General features: G+C 63.1%; 2 protein-coding genes across 2 annotated transcripts; both read left to right on the forward strand.

The window, feature by feature from the left end:
• The first annotated feature begins 10,348 nt into the window (after positions 1 to 10,348).
• CHLRE_16g666677v5 (uncharacterized protein) lies at positions 10,349 to 14,690 on the forward strand. Its single transcript, XM_043071075.1, has 2 exons — positions 10,349 to 10,833; positions 11,023 to 14,690. The coding sequence occupies exons 1-2, from the start codon at positions 10,827 to 10,829 to the stop codon at positions 13,287 to 13,289; spliced, it is 2,274 nt and encodes a 757-aa protein (XP_042915716.1). The 5' UTR covers positions 10,349 to 10,826; the 3' UTR covers positions 13,290 to 14,690.
• A 958-nt stretch (positions 14,691 to 15,648) lies between these two features.
• Positions 15,649 to 17,030, forward strand: CHLRE_16g666700v5 (uncharacterized protein). The gene is made up of 2 exons (XM_043071076.1): positions 15,649 to 16,585; positions 16,890 to 17,030. The coding sequence occupies exons 1-2, from the start codon at positions 15,727 to 15,729 to the stop codon at positions 16,973 to 16,975; spliced, it is 945 nt and encodes a 314-aa protein (XP_042915717.1). The 5' UTR covers positions 15,649 to 15,726; the 3' UTR covers positions 16,976 to 17,030.
• The last annotated feature ends 987 nt before the right edge of the window (positions 17,031 to 18,017 follow it).

The following is an 18,017-nucleotide window of genomic DNA, read 5'->3' on the forward strand; positions in this document are numbered from 1 at the left end:
GAATCTTGGATCTTGAACTTGAAAGCTCTCCAGTTGCAGGCCCAGAGCTCCAGCCTTGTACCCCAGAGACTCCCTGCACCACAGGGGGGGTCTACACACCACCAAGGTGTGGATGGGTTTTGGTAAACCAGGGCCCTTCCTGGTGGGGTGACCGGGATTCGAACCCAGGATCTCTCAAAGCCTTAACGAAATCGGCTTGAGTGTCTTAACCATTTAGACGACCCCCCCGTCGCTGTACACCCACGCCCACATGGTGGCAGAGTCCGGGCGCACATGGGTAAGCAGCGCCCGGGTGAGCGTCTTCCAGGGTTGCCGGCCTGGCTGGGCAAGGAGGGCGAAAGTCTTAGCTTGCAGGGCAGACAGGAACGCAGGCAGGTCGACGTGGTTGACACCCCCATCCTTGTACGTCAGACATGCCGTTTCCCGCTTTGGCAGCAGGAGCGGGTTCCCGTGCGACACCAGGCTGGCGTCCTCAGCGTGCATGGAGCGCGCAGCAAAGTGGTCCACCGCTTTCGCCGCCGGCGCTCAAGCTGGACCCGTGCTGCCCCCCGCCGGCGGCACCCCAGAGGCTGCACAGGCAGCCGCTCAACAGGCAGCAGGCGGTTCCACCAGCACTGGCGTGGGATTGGGTGCTTAAGATGAGGGCCGCAGGCGGCGCCGGCATGGGTGGGCGCAACGGCAGCGGTGCGGCGGTGCCCCCCCCCCCCTGGTTTTAGCTCTGGCTGGCGTCGCAGCGCCTGGGCGGCTGTGGGACTTCCTGCACAGCGCGTCTTGCAGCGGGCTGGAGCCCGCTTAGTCAGCGCCACATCTGGCCCGTTTAGTTTTCTGCTTGTGTCTCCTCTGCCGGTTCTCCTGGGGTGTTGCTTAAGCAACCGACTTGTGGGGGTGGGGTGGGTTTGGGCGGGGCGAGTGCGTAGCACTGGTGTTTCTTTTTCTGGCGCGCGGTGGTGGTGGTTCTTGCGGTTAGGCTGTGGTGTAGGTTGGTGCTTGGGTTAGGTTTTGCGGTGTTTTTTGTGCAACCCCTCCCGGGGGGCAGGGGGGCCAGCCTCCTGCTCTGTCTGCCGGGTCGGGGTGGGGGGAGGTGGGATGGGTGGGGGTGGTTGTTGGCGCTTTCGAGGTGTTTGCTTTCTGCTTTCTTCTCTTTTCTTCTCTTCTTACCCTGTCAGGGTTCTGGTCTCGGGGACCAGGCTGCCTTTAGGCAGCAGGGGGGCAGCACGTCTGCCCCTGTTCAACCTTGTAAGGATGATTCCTCAAAAAAAAGGCCATGGCTGCTGTCGCCGCCGGCGCTCAAGCTGGACCCGTGCTGCCCCCCGCCGGCGGCACCGCAACGGCTGCACAGTCAGCCGCTCAACCGCAGCAGGCAGTTCCACCAGTGCTGGCGTGGGATTGGGTGAATAATAATAATAATTACAACGCTGGCCCATAGGGCCTGGCATGGATTAACGGGGCAAGGTGACTAGGGCGAGAGGGCCCGCCCCCCTCACGCTGACGCCTCACCACGAAAGAGTCACAACCTCCGAAACTACAACCTCCAAGTCCTAGGCCGCTCTTCAAAGTCCACTACATCCAAGCCTGCACACCTAGCATATCGAGCTAGGGAAACGCCGCGTTATAGTAGTGGAGCACTGCCAGTTCGTGCAAACCGAGGAGCCATGGCGCTCCTCTTCGAGCCTTGGATCTTGAGCCTTGTCTTGAACCTTGGACCTCGCCACTAAATCGGACTTCTGCACCACGACCTTTCTAGGTTGCAGCGGGCACAAGCCCACAATTGCCACTAAGGGCAATTACCCATCGTTCGTGGGATCACCAATCGGTTTCGCACCAATCTTTCGCCTTTTGCATAATTGGGCTTTTATCCGGATTCGTACCCGGGTCCCTTCTGCCGTAAGGACGAGTCAAATCGCTAACTGAGTTAGCGATCCGGTGATGTGGGATTGGGTGCTTAAGATGAGGGCCACACACCCATGTCGTCACCCAGCATGAAGGCCGCGTCCGTCACTGGCGGCGCCGCTGCCTGGGGCGCAACGCAGGCCCACAGCTGCTGCAGCCACGTCCTCGCCTGTGCATAAGCTGGACACTCCAGGAAGATGTGCGTTAGGCTGGCCCACGCCCGCGGGCCAGGTGGCCCGCAGGCAGGCTGAGGACAGTGCGCCCTCAACCCCCCGCACCCCATGGTCACCCGTGGACGAATTCCCTTGCCCACCCGGTACAGCCCGCAAGGCAGGTAAGCATGTTGCAGCCGGTACACCAGCACCTTTGCCCCCCGACTGGCGTGGCTTTTTTTTTGAGGAATCATCCTTACAAGGTTGAACAGGGGCAGTGGCTGTCCCACAGCCTCCGCCACGCACCCCGCAGAAGGGACGCATCCGGGGGCGGCATGCGAGGGTCGCCCTCCACCGCCGCCGCTGCTGCCGCCGCCGCTGTGGCAGGCCCCGTGCTAGGTCCCGCCCCGCCCGCCACCTGCTCCTGCAGCCGCGCGGAACGCCGCGGCCCCTCACCCGACTGCTGGGACGGTGATGCATACGACTGCAGCTCTCTCGCCGGCGTGTTCTGCTGCCCGGCTGCCGTGGAGGTGCGGTGGAGCCAGGGGTCCAGAGCCACCGGGTTATTGTGGAAGTGCTGCGCCGCCGTGGTGGTCAGCTGCGCCGCTGCACGCTGCCACTCCGCCTCCCACTCCGCCAGCCGTGACTGTGCCGCCGGCTGGTTCCCCGAACCCCCCGCCTGCTGTGCTGGCGCCGGGCACGGCATGGCTGCGGGGCGGGCCGGAGCCAGAGGGGCGGCCGGGTTAGCCGCGGTGATGGCCCGCCGCACGTCCCGCACCGTGTAGTCCGCCAAGCTGACACCCGCAATAATAATAATAATAATATCTACGCAGGGCACAGGTGCCCGCGTGTCTTAAGGAGGAGTGAGACAAGCTCACCCCACCATCGGAAAACTTGATTTCCCTACCCCAGCTCCCCTGCGCGGGGGCCGCCATTGGCGGTCCCCTGGGTGCGGCCTCCCGGGCGGCATCGGGTGTTGGCAATGCCCATCTCTCGCTCTAGCCGGTAGTACAGGTTTGCGGTGCCCCGGAGTGTGGTGACGCTATGCATGTGGAGACGTGTGCAGCAGGCCTTGGCTGCCTGCGGTTTGGCTCCTAGGTCTTTGAGGAGAGTTTCAAGGGTACGGGGGACAGTGCCACCGTGGCCCAGTGTAATAACGTGTTTAGTATCGTAGTGCACAGTCCACCCTGCAGCTCGCATGGCAGTGGCAAGGGCGGCGTGCTGTGCTTGTTTTTGAATGAGCTTCTCGCTGTGGTGCAGGTCAGAGGTGTATCCAACTTCAAGGATGTACACTGGGTAGGCCCCTTTGTTGGCTGGTGGGGATGTCATGAAGTGTTCTGCTTCGGACCGGGGAAGGTTCAGGATAAACAGAATGTCAGGCCGCATCCTGTTGAGGTCTGCAGCGGGCACTTGCGGGCAGAGCCAGGACGGCGGCCGCATGCCCGCACAGTACTCAGGCAGTTCAGCTCGGGAGGTGGCATCCATTATCATGTAGCCACCACCGTTGTGACCATGGTGTAGGCATTCGGCAATCGTCCGCACTGCAGTGTTGTGTTTGGCTATCCTAGCGCCAACGAGTTGGGGGTGCGCGCAGTGGCCGGCAAGGTGACCTGCGGTGCCACGCTCTGGGTCAGATCCGCGGCTGCGCTGGGTGTGGGTACAGAGACCACATTTGTCGCTGTCTCGTAGTCTAAACAAAGCCAGCCGGGCCGGGCAGATGAGGCCTCCCTGACGAGCATTCTGTATGAAGACACCCGCAATCCGGCAGTGCTCCGGGTGCACCACCACCCAGCCTCCGGCGCCAGGAAGCGCGTCTGCCCCTGTTCAACCTTGTAAGGATGATTCCTCAAAAAAAAAGGAAGTACGGCGCCCGAGGCCACGCCCCCGCCCGTTCCCCAGGTGATGCTGCATCGTACGCCACCCGCTCGTCAAAAGTCCACAGGTGTCGCGGCTTGCGATGCTGCAGCACACAGGCAGGCTGCCACGCCACATCCACCACCGGGGGCAGCACGCCAGGCCCAGGCTCCAAGTGCCGCCCCGTGTAGTGGACGTAGGACACAGCGCCAGCAGCGTTAGCCACCCACAGCTGGTCCAGGCTAACCCGCCACTGTGGCGGCGCCACTGGCGGCTGAGTGGCTGGCTGTGGCGGATGCTGTTCCACGCCCGCGCTCCGCACGTGGCCGACTGCGGCCGCCAGCCGGGCAGGCAGCCCCACTGGCGCCGGCGCGTTTTTGTTTTTTTTATAAGTCATCCTTAAGGTTGCGGTGGTAGACGCACTACCACCCTACTGCCAAAGCAGCCTGGATCATATCACAGAACCTCGATAGGGCCAGAGATCAGAGAAGAGAAGAGAAGTTTTTGTTCTACCACACACCTACTGGAAACCTCAACAGCCAGGTGACACCACACACCTACTGGAGTTCTCAACAGCTAGGTGACAACTACAGCCACTGCCTTGACCACACAGATCATCTAGAGCTCTCCAGTTGACAGGCCCAGAGCTCCACTTGAATCTTGGATCTTGAACTTGAAAGCTCTCCAGTTGCAGGCCCAGAGCTTCAGCCTTGTACCCCAGAGACTCCCTGCACCACAGGGGGGGTCTACACACCACCAAGGTGTGGATGGGTTTTGGTAAACCAGGGCCCTTCCTGGTGGGGTGACCGGGATTCGAACCCAGGATCTCTCAAAGCCTTAACAAAATCGGCTTGAGTGTCTTAACCATTTAGACGACCCCCCCCAGCCTTTAATTGAAACTGATACAGAATAAGCGGCCTATCGCGCTGGCCAACACCCTCTACAAGCTGTACACCTCTCTCATCACCGTAAACGCCGCCCTGTTTAGCGAACAAGCCCACATTTTCACGGAGTCACAAGAAGGATTTCTCAGAGGCCGCAATACCGAACGGCAAGTCCAAAACCTGCTCCACGCAATAGAGGACGCCGCCACCACCGGACGCGACCTCTTCCTACTGTACATTGACTTCACCTCCGCATTTAACACGATCGACCATGACAAACTGCTCATCGTCATGCACGATCTAGGCTACCCCACCGATCTGATTGAGGTGGTATGGGACCTCTACAGCAAGGCAGCCACCAGCGTTTGCACTGAGCACAGCACCACGCCCCCCATCCCCATCCAACGAGGCACAGTGCAGGGTGACGTCCTATCACCCCTACTGTTCATCATCTTTATTGAACCGCTGCTCCGGTGGCTACACGTTGGCGGGTGCGGGTACCAATACGGATGCCTCACCAAAGCCGAAAACGACAAGCATAACCTCAGCTCCGGCGCCTTCGCTGATGACCTGGTCACAGCCACAACCCAAATCTCAAATCTATGAATCCAAGTTGAAAAATTTGAGAAATACGCAGCATGGGGCGGTTTGAAGGTCAACGTCTCCAAATGCCAACTACAAGGCATACTCCACGGCCACGCGCGCGCCGACCCCACCCTTGGCGGCCCCCGCAGCAAGCCCCACCAGGCAGCGCTCGCCCGGATGCTAGAAGGCCAAATCCGCATAGACGGCACCGCTATCCCATACAAGCCCCTGCATGAATCTTACAAATACCTCGGCATCCACATCACCCCTACCCTAGACTGGAGCGCACAAGTACAGTACATCCGGGAAAAGATTAAGAAGCGAGGGCAACGCATCGCCACATCACTTGCCACACCAGACCAAAAGCTCCGAATGATACAATTTACCATCCACCCAGCAGTGGCCTACAGCCTCCCATTCATGCCGTACAGCACACATGACATCACCAGCCTCTACTCCCTGATTGTCAGCACCGCCAAAATGTGCTACGGCCTGAAACGAGGCTTCCCCACCCGCGCTATCCTCCAACCCACCAACGCCCTTGGCCTGGGCGTAGGCAGCATCCGCGAGCTGTATGTCCGCCGCGCCGGCAAGGCTCTCGTCCAGGCCCTGAACGATGGAGGCAGGCTGGGCGCCGTCACCCGCGCCATGCTCCACCTGCAACACAGCGTGGCACAGAAGATACCCGCAGATCAGCTCCGCACACAATGCCGCTTCTATACCAGCCTGCGACAGCTGTCGCTGATCACAGACGCGGGCCTGGAGCTGACCCAACAGGGCAGCGCATACCACACTACACTACACGGTTTGTCGGCCCTCCTTGCACGCACCGTGCCGCCAGGCGCCGACGCGGAACAGGCCCTGCCCTTCCGATTGATTCAACCCCTCCTTGAACTCACCAGCGACTTTCGCGAGCTCCTCACTCCGGACCGCACCTGCGTCATCGATGCCAACACTCTAAAAAACACATGGCCGAGGGCCCAAAGGCGGCACAGGCTAGCCCTCAACCGTCTCACTCTCGCACTCCACGCTGAAAGCCGAACTCTCGCCAAAACCCACAACAGCACCGCTCCCCTCACCACTGCCCAGCGCACTCTTCCAGATGGACACACCTTCACTGGCCTCCACACGGCCCACACCGCACCTGCCGCCGTCGACTGGGGCACGCTTAACCGCTTCCTCCGCCAGCGCGCCCCCGCCACCGGACAGACTGCCAACGCCGGAGAAACCGCTGCGGCCACCACCGCCGCCGCCACCGCCGCGGCGGCCGAGCCTGCGGAGGACCACCACGCCGGCGAGACCCATGCACCTGCACAAACACGCCGGCCAGGCACACAGCAATGTAAGCGGGCATTAAGATGGTCAGGGAACCTGAAGGTCGTGGATCACCACCTGCTGATGCGCCCACAGCATTTGATTGGGATCCATCGCTCGATCCGCTTACAGAAGCACACTGCGCAGACCTGATCCATACCGCCCCTAGCCTCCTCGGCAAATCCAAGCCCTAAAACCCCGCGGCACTCCTCAGAGGCCTGCTCCTCGGCCCCACACCCCCAGCCACATTCACACACCGACACAAGCTCAGTCAGGAGGAGCAAGACGCGTACCTAGCCGCCACGTCCGACACATGGAAGCACTTCAGCGAAACCTACCGCACCAAAGCCCTAACCACCACCAACACCCTATACGGGCAACAGGAGCGAGTACAACAAGTGATAGCGCACACCACCAGCAAAGGCGCGCCCTTTTACCGAGTCCAGTGGGAACCCACCGTCATCACCCCCGGCTCCCTCACCCTCTACACCCGCAACCGCTACCGCCCCAAACCCGGCGGCCTTACCTGGCTCCTCACCCCAGGTAACGAACCTCGCGTCCTTGTGGAATGGGAAGACTTGGAAGAACCCGCCGCTATCCTGGATGCACAAGACAACAAGCAGGAACTCCTAGACGCCCTTAACGCCCGCCTCGCCGTCCCCCTGGGCCCCGCCCCCCACCCCCCGCTACGGACACCCACCTCAACCACGACCAGCGACAGGGCCGCTGGACAGACGCCAGCAATGACACAGCACGAGGGCAGCGCACTCTGCGCCACTACGTAGATATCAACGTTGAGCCCTGCAACCCTAGCCGAGACATCCACCCCACGCAAGCATACACCGTCCAGCTCGGTACAGTCCTCGACCCCGGCTCCCCGGCATGCGGCACCCACCTGGCGCATGTCTACGACCCCCGCGGACGGTGCATAGGCACCATCAGCGCAGAGCAGCTCAGCCTCCTGTGGCAACGCTACCAGCATGCACAAACAACCTGGCCCAAAGTGCACGCCAAGCACGATCAGGGCAGAGGCTTTGCGGCCGCCATCGCCCGCCTGCTCCTCCGATACAAACCCGGGGGCGGCTCCAAATCCCACCCTGTTACCGAAAAAGGCGAATGCATGCTGTGTGAAGGGCTGACGCAAACCCTGCACACAGCAATAGGCAGCACAACGGAGCTCTTTGCATCACCCCTTAACGTCTCGGACGCCGCCACCACCTACTACACACTGTACGAAGAAGACATGCTCTTTGGGGCCAACTATGATGCGTACTCACAGCCATGGGATGGAGTTGCTGTCGCCTGCCCCGAACCCAACACCGAAGACGGAGCTCACGCAGTCCGCTGGGCACTAGCATGGGCCGAACACACCGAAACCCTTACAAACACCCGCAACCCGCCAACCACTGCCACGCTGATCATCCTCCCCACCCAACGCAACGCGCCATACACATGATACCTCGCCCACCCCAGAGTCACACTCCTTGGCAGCATCTCCGCCACAGCAACACACGCCCTTCTCGGCCAGATCCACAATGATGCAGGCATCACCCTAAAACACGACCTAGTGCTGGCCAGCAATACACCCGGAGCCCAACTCGCCCAGCCCATACGCGACGCCCTAGGCACATCCCTATACCTCTCGGGCATGCCCGTCGACCCGCAGCCCCAACTCACGTGGGCCCACACGCGATGGGTAACCAAGCAATTCCGCCGGATGACCCGCACCCGTCCGGCGGCACCCTGGGTAACACCCCCTCCCGTACCGGCCACGCCAGCCACCCTGGCCCCCTTCGCGGCCACCCAGCCCCTCCGCCTCAATCCCTATGAAGGCTTCTACACCGATGGCTCAGTGCAGAAGGACGCCCTCGGTCAGCCCAGCGCGTGGGGGGCCGCAGCGATTGATGCCCGCACGCTGCGCTGCTATCAAATCGACGTCAACCCTGGGCAACACGGCTGTAACACCATCACACGATGCGAGCTCTCGGCCATACACCAAGTGCTCAAGCTAGACGAAGTGCAAGCGCTCCCCGAAGTCACAGTATACACTGACTCCGCTGCGTCGCTGTTCCTCATCCGCAAAACAATCAACCAGCCCCAACTCCTCACCTTCAGCAAACACAAAGCGCTGCTGGATAACATCCTCGCGCTACTGAAACGCCGCTCCCACGCCGGCCGCCGGACTAATCTCCTCAAGGTCAAAGCACATTCAGGGATTGCGCACAATGAACTCGCAGATCAGGCGGCGGTGAAAACCGCCAAGGGAGAACAGATACCCGGGGCCGAGTGGCTGGTCGAGGAATCCGATAATGACCCGCGCAGCAAATACTATTGGATACGTAAAACTATGAAACCGACTGTGGAAGGGGTGCCACGAGAGAAGAACGAAGGACACTACGCGCATGACCTCAACCGCGGCATCGCCACGCTCGCGGCCCCGCACATCGCCCAAGGCCACACCCGCGAAACCCTCTACACTGGCTTCGTTGCCAACGCCATCCCAGACCTGGATATCAAATCCAGCACCCGAACCATGAACCTGCAATCAGGCCGGCACCGCAAGGCCAAACGCTGCATGGACTATCTGTACGGGCAGCTGTGGAACAATAAACTCGCAGCCCGCTTTGGCCGCACAGTCACAGGCCGCCGAGCCCCCCGCGCTGGCCCCGATACCCCCACCCCATGCCCACTCTGTCGCGGACCCGACTCCGGTGGCCATATACTGGGAGGCTGCCACAACCCCCAACTCCGTGCAATGTACATTAAACGACACAACATTGCAGTCCAGACCATCGCACGAGCCATCTCCCGTGGTGACTGCGGCGGCTGCTACATGGTAATGGACGCCATGTCTAAAGCCGATCTGCCAGGCTACGCGGCTGACAACCGCCTGCCGCCGTGGCTGCTCCCCGACCAGGAGGGCAAACCAGCAGGACGCCACCTACATTACCGCCCCGACATTTTACTAATCCCTTCCATCTCCCTTGCCGCAGCCCTAAACCCAGACTTTGTCGTGCTTCCCAGCGAACACGACACCATCCACATCATCGAAGCAGGATACACCGCCGACACGAACCACGCCGCCAAGCAACACGAAAAAGCACAACAGCACCAGGCCCTTGCAGCCGACCTGCGGGAAGCGGGATGGAAAGTGCAATACACCCCGCAGAGCGCAATCAGCCTCGGATTTGCAGGCACAATCCGCAAGGACCTCCATCCCCTCCTCACCTCCCTGGGCGTCACTTCCCACAAAGCCAGGCAGTGCTGCGACACCCTACACGACCACGCAGTCGCCACCCTCAACCACATTGTCCTCACCAGACGGCGTCTCAAACGGGGACTGCCACCTGGCGACCCGGGCGGGACGTAACATCCTGGCGGGGTGCAGGCCTGGCCTGCACGCCCGCCTTCACATGCTCGGTAGTGGGGGCGTACAGGAGGCGGGCCTGACCCACCTCCTCATCTCCCCCCACTCCCTTAATTCACACCACTTGCCTATGGCAGGGTGTCTCTATTTCTATTTCTATTTCAGACGTTGGAGCATGTGGTTTGGGAGGAGCAAGGGGCACTGCGCACGCCCCTGTTACCCAGCGGCGAGCAGGCGCCACCTGCTGCCCACCACGCTGACAACACCTGACCAGCTACTTTACTTTACTCTCTTCTCTTGCTATTCTTGCATCCTCCTTTCCTTCTGCACAGCTTTGAAACAGTCGACGTCATTTCTCTCGCGCTGTTTGACTTGCTTCCTTTTGTTTTAGGCTTCTTAAGGCCTACGAACCACTGTGAAGCAGTTTGCATTTGTGGGCGTGCTTGTTTTTCGTCAGTCCACTTTGCAGCTGTAGCGCGACACTCCCTCTCCAGCGCCCCTCAGCCTATGACGGCTTGTGCTTTGGAACTCGACACCGCTATGGAATAGGATTCTGGCGGTTCAGGAGCGTCGCCGTGGAGTTGGCGACATTTCGCTTGTCGGCATTTTAACATCTCGGCGAGCACCACACTTCACCAGCTTGGAGCAGGCGGCGTATCAACCTTTGTGGTTGGTCATTTGCATCCGCGCGTGCAGCAGGGTGCTTTGGGTGTGGCGGTCGGGGGAGCCCTGCAGCCCTTGTTGCCTGGCGCCTGGCTGCCTGGCGCCCGCCCTGCTGTGATGCCCTGTGAGTGCTGATCTTGGGTAGCTATGCAGTTGCTGGGTGATCCTGGTCGGTTCCGCCTGGTGTCTCAGCGCAGCCAGGACACCAGGGGCCAACACCAGCCATACAGCACACCCCCACACGGCGCGGCCACAGCAGCACATGCCGTGCCGTGTGGGGGGCCTGCGTTTGGGCATCGCCGCCCACTGCCAGACTTGGCAGCGGACCGCACCCCTGCAGGTGGGGGCAACGCTGCCAGCCCGTTCTTCAGCCCCGGGCTGCAGCTCCACCTTGCCCTGTCCACGCATAGCCTGGCGCACGGCGTGCAGGACCTGACGACGCAGCCTCAGGGCCCCAGCCTGCCTACCTACCCAGTCCTTCTGGTGGGTGCCGCCACGGGGCTCCCAGAGGGCGAGCAGCTGTCCTCAGCCGGCGTCCGGGAAGTGACCAGCGCTGCCTTGTCAGTGCTGGACACCATGTGCAGGCAGGGCAACCAGCCGCAGCTCTTGCAGGGCCACTCTCTGCACAGCACAGGCCGCCCCTCCCGCACGTTTGCGGGGCTGGCCTTCAGCCGGCGCGCGACCAGCGCCAGCAAAGCAGCCTTCACAGCGGAGCTCATGCGCAGGTCACCGCTGGCGGTACCACTCCAGCGCGGTCAGGCTGTCCTCATGGTTCACGTGCCAGTGGACACCCGGCCCATCATTCCAGGCACCTACACCGTCACGGTCAAGATGGTAGGGGGCCCTGTGTGGGGGGCTTTCCGCGGTCGCACCAAGTTGGTGCTGCAGGCGGGCGGCTATCCCACCACCTCGGACCCCTCTAACCTGGCGTGTGCTTATGTGGTCTCAGAGCAGTGCGCCAGATCGGTGGGCCCCAAGGGGGAGCCCCAGGCCCCCGCAGGCCAGGGCATCACCAACCACATCTTTGCCTGTGTGCGGGGCCCCATCTGGGACCCGCAGCTCTCTCACCTGCACAGTGCCAAGTTTGAGATGCCCGGTGAGGAGCCCATGCAGGTGGAGGTCCGTGGCGCCCCCCAGGCGGCTGGGACGGCCACGACAGCTGCGGCAGGCAGCCCTACTCCGGCTGCAGCCGGGGTCGCCGACCTGGGTGGCAACACCTTGGGTGTGGTGAGGCCCGCGGCTGCCATGGCGACCGCAGCGGACATCGTTGACCACGTGGGGGACGTGCAGATGCAGGAGGCGGCGGGTTTGGGTGACACGGCGGCTGCAGCTGGTGGCGCCAGCGGGCCACACAGCGGGGCCCCGCCCCCGCTGCCTGTCCTGGTGGCGGGGGGAAGCAACCGTACTGCTGCGGCTGCCCTGCGGGCCGTGCTGCACCAGCAGCCCTCTTCGCAGCAACGGGTGGCAGCGGGAGGGTTTAGCGGGGTCCAGCCGGCGGCAGGCGTGGGGGGGCCGCCGGCGGCCAGGCCTCGCCCTGCCGGTGCTGGGCCGGCGGACGCGCAGCAGCAGCACAGTGGCGCTCCCACGCCACAGCCGCCCTTGGATCAGCGGGCAGCCGCCGGGCAGGATCAGGAGCAGACCGCTGTGATGCAGCGGTACTTGGCCGATTTGGCGGAACTCAATCTACAGAAGCAACGGCGGTTACAGCATCAGCAGCAGCAGGAGCTGCAGCGCCAGGGGCAGTCGCCCAGGCCCCGGACCGGCTCCCAGGTTGGGGTCCTGGCCACGCGGGGGGGGCAGGACGGGGCGGGCGGTGGCGCTAGCACGGCGGCGTCACGGCGTGGGCAACGTGTTGACATAGTTGACCACGTGGGGGACGTGCAGATGCAGGAGGCGGCGGGTTTGGGTGACGCAGCGGCTGCCGCTGGTGGCGCCAGTGGACCACCCGCCGTGGCCTCGCCCTCGCTGCCAGCTCTGGTGGCGGGGGGAAGCACCCGTGCTGCTGCGGCTCCCCTGAGGGCCGAGCGGCAGCAGCAGCCCTCTTCACAGCAGCGGGTGGCAGCAGGAGGGTATAGCGGGGGGCAGCCGTCGGCAGGTGTGGGGGGGCCGCCGGCGGCCAGGCGTCGCACTGCCGATGCCGGGCCGGCTGGCGCGCAGCAGCAGCCCAGTGGGGCTCCCGCGCCACAGCCGCCCTTTGATCAGCGGGCAGCTGCTAGACAGGAGCAGAAGCTGCAAGTCGTGATGCGGCGGTACTTGGCCGATTTGGCGGAACTCACTCTCCAGCAGCAACGGCGGGTAGAGCAACAGCAGCAGCAGGAGCAGCAGCGCCAGGTGCAGTCGCTTATGCCCCAGACCGGCTCCCAGTTTGGGGTCCTGGCCACGCTGGGGGGACAGGACGGGGCGGGTGATGGCGCTGCCACGGCGGCGTCCGGGCGTGGGCGACGGGTGCAACCAGCCGCGCACGCACAGCAGCCGCCGCTGCCGGCGACGCTGCCGGGCTGGCAGCGAGGCAGTGGCGCCACGGAAGGCACGCCCCCTGCGCGGCAGGAAGGCAAGACTCCAGCGCCGTCGTGTCAGTAGCGTTTTTTTTTTTTTGAGGGATCATCCTTACAAGGTTGAACAGGGGCAGACGCGCTGCCCCCCTGCTGCCTGAAGACAGCCTGGTCCCCGAGACCAGAACCCTGACAGGGCAAGAAGAGAAGAAAAGAGAAGAAAACAGAAAGCAAACACCTCGAAATAGAAATAGAAATAGAAATAGACACACCCTGCCGTAGGCAAGTGGTGTGGATTAAGGGAGTGGGGGGAGATGAGGAGGTGGGTCCGACCCACCTCCTGTACGCCCCCACTACCGAGCATTTGGCGGCGGGCGGGCGTGCAGGCTAGGCCTGCGCCCCGCCGGGATGCTACATCCCTTCTGGGTTGCCGGTTGGCAGTCCCCGTTCGAGGCGCCGACGGGTCAGGACTATGTGGTTGAGGGTGGCGACTGCGTGGTCGTGTAGGGTGTCGCAGCACTGCCTCGCTTTGTGGGAGGTGACGCCCAGGGAGGTGAGGAGGGGGTGGAGATCTTTGTGGATTGTACCTGCAAACCCAAGGCTGATGGCACTCTGTGGGGTGTATTGCACTTTCCATCCCGCTTCCCGCAGGTCGGCTGCAAGGGCCTGGTGCTGTTGTGCTTTTTCGTGTTGCTTGGCGGCGTGGTTCGTGTCGGCGGTGTATCCTGCTTCGATGATGTGGATGGTGTCGTGTTCGCTGGGCAGCACGACAAAGTCTGGGTTTAGGGCTGCGGCGAGGGAGATGGAAGGAATTAGTAGGATGTCGGGGCGGTAGTGTAGGTGGCGTCCTGCTGGTTTGCCCTCCTGGTCGGGGAGCAGCCATGGCGGCAAGCGGTTGTCAGCCGCGTAGTCTGGCAGATCGGCTTTAGACGTGGCGTCCATTACCATGTAGCAGCCGCCGCAGTCACCGCGGGAGATGGCTCGTGTGATGGCCTGGACTGCAATGTTGTGTCGTTTAATGTACATTGCACGGAGTTGGGGGTTGTGGCAGCCTCCCAGTATGTGGCCGCCGGAGTCGGGTCCGCGGCAGAGTGGGCATGGAGCGGGGGTATCGGGGCCAGCGCGGGGGGCTCGGCGGCCTGTAACTGTGCGGCCGAAGCGGGCTGCGAGTTTGTTGTTCCACAGTTGCCCGTATAAGTAGTCCATGCAGCGTTTGGCCTTGCGGTGTCGGCCTGATTGCAGGTTCATGGTTCGGGTGCTGGATTTGATATCCAGGTCTGGGATGGCGTTGGCTACGAAACCAGTGTAGAGGGTTTCGCGGGTGTGGCCTTGGGCGATGTGCGGGGCTGCGAGCGTGGCGATGCCGCGGTTGAGGTCATGCGCGTAGTGTCCTTCGTTCTTCTCTCGTGGCACCCCTTCCACAGTCGGTTTGATAGTTTTACGTATCCAGTAGTATTTACTACGCGGGTCGTTATCGGACTCCTCGAAACCGCCACCAACCACCCCCATCCATCCCACCCCACCCCACCCCACCCCGACCCGGCAGACAGAGCAGGAGGCTGGCCCCCCCGCCCCCCCCCCCAAAAAAAAAAACGCTACTGACACGACGGCGCTGGAGTCTTGCCTTCCTGCCGCGCAGGGGGCGTGCCTTCCGTGGCGCCACTGCCGGCCCGGCAGCGTCGCCCCACTCCTGTGGGGCGGCTATCCTGGCGCGGAGTCGGCTGTCCCTTCCAGGCTGCGTACTGCAGCCGCCGTCAACGGATGCGGCGGGCCGTGTGGTATGTTGGGATTGGGACGTGGGTCACCTGCGCCTGCGCTTCGTGTGTGTGTATGCGCCCACGGCCGTGGCGGACAAGCCTGCTTTCTTTGCCGGGCTGCATCCCCACCTGGCCACGGACAGGGTGCTTGTTGTCGGTGGGGACTGGAACTGTGTCACCGATGCCAGTCAGGAGGCGGCCCCTAGCCCGTCACGTGCTGCAGGTGCCCCGCAACTTGCCAGCCTCCTCGCCCAGTTCAGTCTGGTGGACCCTTGGGCGAGCAAGCGTGGCGGCGCCAAGGGCTACACGCATCCGGCCACACCCAAGCCGGCCACTCCCGCACGCCTGGATCGGTGGTATGTCAGTGCCACCGCGGCGCTGTGGGTGGTGGATGTCGCACGCACGTATGGGGCGCCTGGGGACCACAACGGTGTGCTGCTCACCCTGTCCTTGCCCGACCTGCCACATGCGCACCGGGAGCAGTGGCGCTTCCCCACGTACCTGCTGTTTCACCCCTCGCTGCGTTTGGAGCTCGAGCAGCGCTTGGAGGCGCACGTTGCCGCAAATCCCGTGGCCAGTACAGGTGACGGCGCTTGCACGCAATGGGAGGCAGACAAGTTCTTCTTGCGGGAGGCCGCCACCAGCATCCACCGTCGGCATGCACGCCAGACCCGGGATGGGCTGCATGGCGTGGTGCTGGCCGCAGACGCGGCCGCTGCCCTGGCCGACCGGCCGGGTGCCAGCGCCGCGCAGCGTCAGGCTGCGGCCATGGCCAACTTGGCGGTGCGGGAGGAGCGGGCAGCTGCCGCAGCGGCCAGCCACAATGCCCGCGCTGCACTGATGGAGGAGCATGGGGAGCGGGGAACTCGCTGGTTCCATCGGCAGGCTGACGAGCCAGCAGCCGGCGCGCAGGAGCCCATCACACACTTGAAGGTGCCGGGGCAACCGGCGCCTGTGGCGCTCACGGGGCCGGGCACGCGCAACACTGTCTCCGCAGCCGCTGCAGCCATGTACAGCAGCACCAGCCCCACCGGCCTGTTCCGCGTGCAGCCGGTCTGTACGGCGTCGCAGCAACAGCTTCTGGCGGCCATTGACCGCAAGGTTCCAGCGGATCTGCAGGCCGCCGCAGAGGGGTCCGGTGACGGCGCCCTCAGTGATGCCGAGCTGATGGCAGCGCTGGCTGGCTCCGCCAATGGTAAAGCGCCTGGGTCGGACGGGGTCCCGTACGAGGTGTACAAGGTTTTCTGGGCGCTGCTGGGTCCGCGCTTGTGTGCTGCTGCTGCCGCTGCCTTTGCTGCCGCTGCAGACGCCCACGATGGCGGCGAAATGGCGGCGGCGCTGCCCGCCTCCTGGCGGGAGGGCATCATTACGCTCATCTACAAGGGCAAAAGCCTGGACCGCGCCGAGCTGGCGTCCTACCGGCCCATCACGCTGCTCAACTGCGACTTCAAGATGGTGTCCAAGGCCGTCAGCGCCCGCCTGCAGCCCGCCCTGGATGCAGTTGTGGATGAGCTGCAGACCGCGTTCATCACCGGCCGCTGGATTGGAGACAACGCGCTGTACCTCCAAGGCCTGATCAAATGGATGCGCCTGGACGTGGGCGCAGACGGCACGCCACGGCAGGGTGGTGCGTTGTATTTCTTGGACATTGAAAAGGCGTATAACCGGGTGCACCGGCAGTGGCTGTATGCGTCCGCAGAGGGACTTGGGTTTGGGCCGCGCATGCTGCGCTGGATCCGCCTGCTCACTGCCGACGGCTCTGCCCGCGTGTGTGTGAACGGGATGCTCTCTGACGCCTTCCCAGTGCTGAACGGCTTGCCGCAGGGCAGCACCGCCTCACCACCCCTGTGGGTCATCCAGATGCAGCCACTGACGTCCTTTCTGCAGCGGCTGGTGGAGCAAGGGGCACTGCGCACGCCCCTGTTACCCAGCGGCGAGCAAGCGCCACCTGCTGCCCACCACGCTGATGACACGACCCTCACGGCGCGCGACCCGGCGGTGGACGGGCCGGTCCTGATGGCGGCAGTACAGCTTTTGTTTTTTAGGAATCATCCTTACAAGGTTTTTTTTTTTGAGGAAACATCCTTACAAGGTTGAACAGGGGCAGACGCGCTGCCCCCCTACTGCCGGAAAGCAGCCTGGTCCCCAAGACCAGAACCCGGACAGGGCAAGCAAGAAGAGAAGAAAAGAGAAGAAAACAGAAAGCAAACACCTCGAAAACCGCCACCAACCACCCCCATCCATCCCACCTCACCCCACCCCGACCCGGCAGACAGAGCAGGAGGCTGGCCCCCCCGCCAGGAGGGGTTGCACAAAAAACACCGCCAGACCTAACCCAAGCACCAACCTACACCACAGCCTAACCGCAAGAACCACCACCACCGCGCGCCAGAAGAGAAAACACCAGCGCTACGCACTCGCCCCGCCCAAACCCACCCCACCCCCACAAGTTGGTTGCTTAAGCAACACCCCAGGAGAACCGGCAGAGGAGACACAAGCAGAAAACTAAACGGGCCAGATGTGGCGCTGACTAAGCGGGCTCCAGTCCGCTGCAAGACGCGCTGTGCAGGCAGTCCCACAGCCGCCCAGGCGCTGCCACTCCAGCCAGAGCTAGTACTCATGGGCGCCAGATAAGCTGATGATGATAATACGCCACGCCAGCGCCTGGAAAGAAACGCCGCCCAAAAGGAAACCTAGGGGGCCTGCACAGGTGATGCAAGCGTCAGCCGCAAGTTCAACTTCGGTGACCCACCCTGAACCTCCTCCACTTCACAAAGCGCGCCACCCGCCGTCCAGATGGCCACAAAGTGCTCCAGCTTAGCCGCCTTGAGCTGTGTGGTGAGAAGCTGTGTGGGCAGAGCCGACAGGGTTTCAGGGGTTAGCGTGGCGGCAGTGAAACGCAGCTGCATCACCCTGCACAGCTCGCTGACCACCTCCCGAACCACATGCTCCGACGTCTGCTTAGCCGGCTCGCGGGACCAGTACGCACACCAGACGGCGTACAAGAAGGTGGCCCGCAAAGTGCTCCACAGCAGCGCGCCCGCCCCCCGCGCGCGGGC

Source organism: Chlamydomonas reinhardtii, chromosome 16 (assembly GCF_000002595.2).
Source record: "Chlamydomonas reinhardtii strain CC-503 cw92 mt+ chromosome 16, whole genome shotgun sequence".
Classification (NCBI taxonomy): Eukaryota; Viridiplantae; Chlorophyta; class Chlorophyceae; order Chlamydomonadales; family Chlamydomonadaceae; genus Chlamydomonas; species Chlamydomonas reinhardtii.

Excerpts from the sequence above, each read along its gene's own strand:
- CHLRE_16g666700v5 (XM_043071076.1), top strand. The coding sequence starts at position 15,727 with ATGGCCAACTTGGCGGTGCGGGAGGAGCGGGCAGCTGCCGCAGCGGCC. Across the intron at positions 16,586-16,889 it reads CGGCACGCCACGGCAGGGTG|CGGCGAGCAAGCGCCACCTG; the intron begins GTGCGTTGTATT and ends CCTGTTACCCAG.